Source organism: Alligator sinensis, unplaced genomic scaffold (genome assembly GCF_000455745.1).
Source record: "Alligator sinensis unplaced genomic scaffold, ASM45574v1 scaffold354_1, whole genome shotgun sequence".
NCBI lineage: Eukaryota > Metazoa > Chordata > Crocodylia > Alligatoridae > Alligator > Alligator sinensis.
The window spans coordinates 1,036,278-1,040,781 of NW_005842200.1; the positions used below are offsets into that span (position 1 = coordinate 1,036,278).

Sequence of the window (4,504 nt, forward strand, 5' to 3'; positions counted from 1 at the left end):
TCTTACTGCCTGCCCCCCCCCACTGTTCTCCCTGCCATTAGCCCCCACTGCTGATGCTTTCCATGTTGCAGAAGCCAAGGGAACACATTTAATATGACCCTCCAATAATTAGATGCTATACATAGAAAATTATAGCAAATTTATAATTTTCCATGTATAGCATCTAATTACTGGGGGGCATCTTTAAGTCAGAGTCATCTTGGATTTGGGTTAACCTGCCTCCCAAAAGGCTACTGTTTTCTCCTCTTCCCTTTCCAGTCATTAAAAACTCTGCAGTACATTTCAATAATTGCTCAGGACACTGCACATCATAATTATTCATTTAACACCAACTGGTTAGTTTTGCAGGTATTTTTTTTTATCTTTCCTAAATGCAAGTCTCCTTTTCTGGTGGGTTATTTTCCACTGGCATGTTATCATTGAAAATCTTCTTTGGGTAGAAATTGTCTGAGAAGATCTACTCACTCTATCTTTCAACTGGGGGTTTTAATTGGATTAATTGTTAAACTAAATAAAGAAATAAGCCAGCCTCCCTGAAATATTGAAATATGGAGATCATCCATAAGATTCTATTAGATGGGATTAAATATTAATGAGTTATTAAAGTCTCATTCTTCAGGACACAGGGTAACTATTAGCTGAAGATGGTTAAGAAGAATAGTATCCCATGAGCAAATTGTTGGGGGGAGTCAGGGAGAGGAGGAGGGATTTTGGGGATTTCTGCACCTTCCTCTGAGGTATCTGTCAGTGGCCAAAGTTACATAAGTTATTGGCCTGGAAGAATAATTATTCTGAAGTGAGAATTGGCACATTATCATATGCAACAATATTGAATTCTATGACAATATTGAATTCTATGATCACAGTTGTGATAGAAAGTATATATAGCTGCTGTCTGGGCAAGTCACTTAACCTCTCTGTCTTAGTTTCTCCTACTTAATAAGGACAGGAGAGATTAATTGACTAATGAGTTTACAGTGCATCAAGGATGAAAAGTGCCATAATAATACTAAGTATTCTAACATTTACCTGAGCTTACAAGGTACTTGTTCAGAAAAACCTACCAGCACAGAAGCCTGCTCATCTCAAATGTATTTTTCTGAATTACCGTGTTTTATAGGTTTTCCCATTAATATTATCTAGCTCTCTCCACCCATCTTTCCTTTCCACATAACTTTATGCTTATATTTGTAACTTGAAAAAGGTACATAGCTTGCAGGACAGCACAAGTTCTAATGATGTGTACACGTTTTCAGCACCACGTTCATATTGTCTGCTGACATGTAAGTCCTGAAAAAATAATACAACTATTCAGAATGCCAACAAGTTTTTACAGGAGCTCCAGTGTGTCTTCTCAAAATGCTGTCATCCTCCCATTCCAGGATACATATTAGCACTCAGTCACACAGCTAAGTTTAATATATATTTGGATACTCTTTAAAAATTATAATTTACCCATTTTAATGTTCAGGTGATCTTTTTATTTTGAGCCAATTAAAAGAGCATAAAATGTATGTATGCACTCACCTCACTGATATGCTATTTTAAATGTTTAAGGCTATTTGTTATTATACGAATAAATACCTTCTGTAAAATGCCTGTTCTGTTACTGAAAACCAAGTTGTCCTTATCATTCATTCAGAGAACATTAAAAAAAATCTCACCTTGACTAACAGGCTTCCATCAAAAAAGACCAAAAGGAATTGCCCATTCATTGCAGATGTCAGTATTGGAGTGTCTGGAAAACCATCAGCTTTATAGATCACTTTTCCCAGGGAAAGATCCCAGATTTTAAAGGAGTTGTTTTCAGTCACTGCAACCAGCCTATTCTCTTGGCACACAGTAATAGAGTCAATGTTCTTCCCAGCCCCGCACAAAGTGAAGGTGGCTTTACCAGTGTTCAAATCCCAGTATTTCAAAGTGCCATCCTGAGATGCTGTCACAACCATGAGATCCTTCTGGGTTTCTGCAACTGCTGTGATCTTGTCCATATGACCTAGGAGTTCATGGGAGTGCAAATTCTAAATGACTTAGGTAATAGCCCAAATTAAATTTGGTCACTTTTTGTAATTACCTATTACTGTCTGCTTCCAGTACATTAAGTTTTGATGAGATTGATATTTCTGTCTTTTTCAGGTTTCCTCAAGGGTTTCTACTATAATGTATTTTAGACAGGAACACTATAATTAATTCAATATTTTATAATGGAGAAATCAATTGCGCAGAATTCAGGAAATGTAGAGGTAAGCCTAAAATATGCATTAAATCTGGCCTTCTCTTCACACTATTATTAGTATTATGTATTTTTCACTTAATACAAAATATAAATATAATGTCAAGTGGATAAAAAACACCAAACTGAAACAACCTATGGATCCACATATACTAGCAGTTACAAGCTCACAGTTTAGATAACCTTAGTCTTTCTCCAACCCGCATCAAATTTTCCTAAGCAACTTTTTTTCCTTCTCTTTGTCTTCCAATTTTAAATGTAAACTGTCCTTACTTCAGAAATACTCAAGCAACTGTGTTCAAACCAGGCTTATTGCTTAGCATTCAGTATAACCTACAACATAATCATGTGGTTTTTAACTTGCTGTTGTCAGTCACTTTTGAGCTAGTAAGGTACAGCTTCTGATTGGAAAATGATGGGAAAAGGTTGTGGGGAAAGTGTACTTTCTCCAGGAGTGCATTTTGCACACTTGGAATAATGATTTTTTTTTTTTAATTTTTCCACAGGAACTCTCCCTTTGGTCAGAGACCAAGCATAGTCACCAAGAAACTTCAGCTCAAGAGGAACTTTGAGTTTAAGACCGTTGTGAACAATTAACAAAGGAGACTAGGTTAAAATTGGGACATTATAAATTCATTATTATACATCGTTATTCATTATTTTATATCAACAATGCAACAGTAAAGCTAGCCATGTTAGTCTGAAGTAAGACAGAAGGCAGGACAAGGTGGCACCTTTGAGACTAATTTTTTTTTACTTTAAACAAATAAAGCTGTCAGATCCTAATTTGGATCTTTTCTTTTAAGTGCAAGATAAAACGAGTTGGAGGCATCTGTTATGGGACTTGGGCATTGTGAAGCTGAGTGCTGTTAGGCCCAGTTGTTAGGCCACTGGAGTGGAATCAACAGCCCTGGGTAAGAAATGATAATTAGTTCTGTAGAGAAGCAATGCCACACAGATTCAGTTAGCTTTTGTTGTTAAAAATTATTTACCTCAAGAAATAAGGAATCGTGAAACTTAGGTCACAGTCAGAACCAATTTCACAGCATTCTGAGTTTCCTGCTTAATAATTTTTTGTCTCCCCCTTAGTTCAGATCTGTCACTTTATACCCATTTTTGTGAAGATTGAGAGGTATGCTACTCAGAATCCTGTGCCTAGTTTTCATATTCAGTTGTTCATCTTCTCTAAGGCTTTTGTCCTTGGTTTTAAGCTGTTTTTCAAAAGCTCAACAAACAGCTGGCCGTAAAACAGAACTGCTGGCAAATTAATATGAACAAATAACACAAGAAAGGAATTTGCTGACACTGATGGCACAAAGCAGAAGTAGAGCACTGCCTTACAACTGGTGGATTTATCTTTTTTTTTATCAACCAGCAAATAAAAATAAAAGTCAGTTTTCCGAAAATTCAAAATCTAGGAATGCTGAAATTTTTATTGTCATAACCTCACTGAACAATGATCCTTTCCTTAAATTGGGAGAGAAGAGGTAGATTGCTAATAAGGGTCCTGATTCTACCGTTCTTACTCAGACAAACCTCCTGCCAAAGTCAGGCTATTAAGTAAGGACTAAAGAATTTAACTCCAAACCCTTTACAAAACATTTCAGAAGTATTTTTCCCACCTACCTGGCAGAAGTTCACAAAGAAGGCCACCAGGGGCCAGAAGACAAGTTGTCGAAGGCACAAGAACAGGGATGGAAGACTCTTGGCACTGAGATAGCAGAGCTGGCAAGTGCAGGTATTTTTTAGGATCACCTTAATTAAGAACAAAAGAGAACATTTAATACTTCATATCTTGAAACCTCTGATTATTTAATAAAACCACTGGACACAGCCGTGACAAACCACTGTTGGGTTGCTCCCAGGGCCCCAAGCTACTCTTCACTATTTTGAGGAATAGACTAAAATTTGCCCCTTGTACAACTTCTTATCCCAGGAGAGCTTACTTCTATGTGCCCTTGGACTAGACCTTGCAATTCCAATAGCACTAGGTATCTTACCCTGGTTTGTATAAAATTATAGGGGATTGTAAAAGGGGCAAGCCTAAAGTGAACAATTGCTTTGAAAATCACTTTCACCTCAGGCAGTCAGTAAAATAAATAAAACCATGAAAAGATTCATTACACAAGAGAGTTAAATGGTACAAGAAAAAGTAACCACAGAACATGAAGACAGAATATAGATACAAAATGTAAGAATCTCACACTCTGTTCTGACTCTAAAATAGTCCTTTGGAGAGCAATGTCGGTATTTTCAGAGACCAACTTTCCT

The 4,504-nt window shown here is 36.7% G+C and overlaps 1 protein-coding gene across 1 annotated transcript in view; it reads right to left on the reverse strand.

The window, feature by feature from the left end:
- The window catches only part of LOC112550770, a 74,681-nt gene that overhangs the window by 34,104 nt on the left and 36,073 nt on the right, over positions 1 to 4,504 (reverse strand). Inside the window, exons 18-19 of the mRNA XM_025207591.1 lie at positions 3,860 to 3,988; positions 1,665 to 1,996 (exon numbers count right to left, since the gene is read on the reverse strand). Of these exons, the coding sequence (XP_025063376.1) occupies positions 1,665 to 1,996; positions 3,860 to 3,988 (461 nt within the window). The remainder of the gene's footprint in view (positions 1 to 1,664; positions 1,997 to 3,859; positions 3,989 to 4,504) is intronic.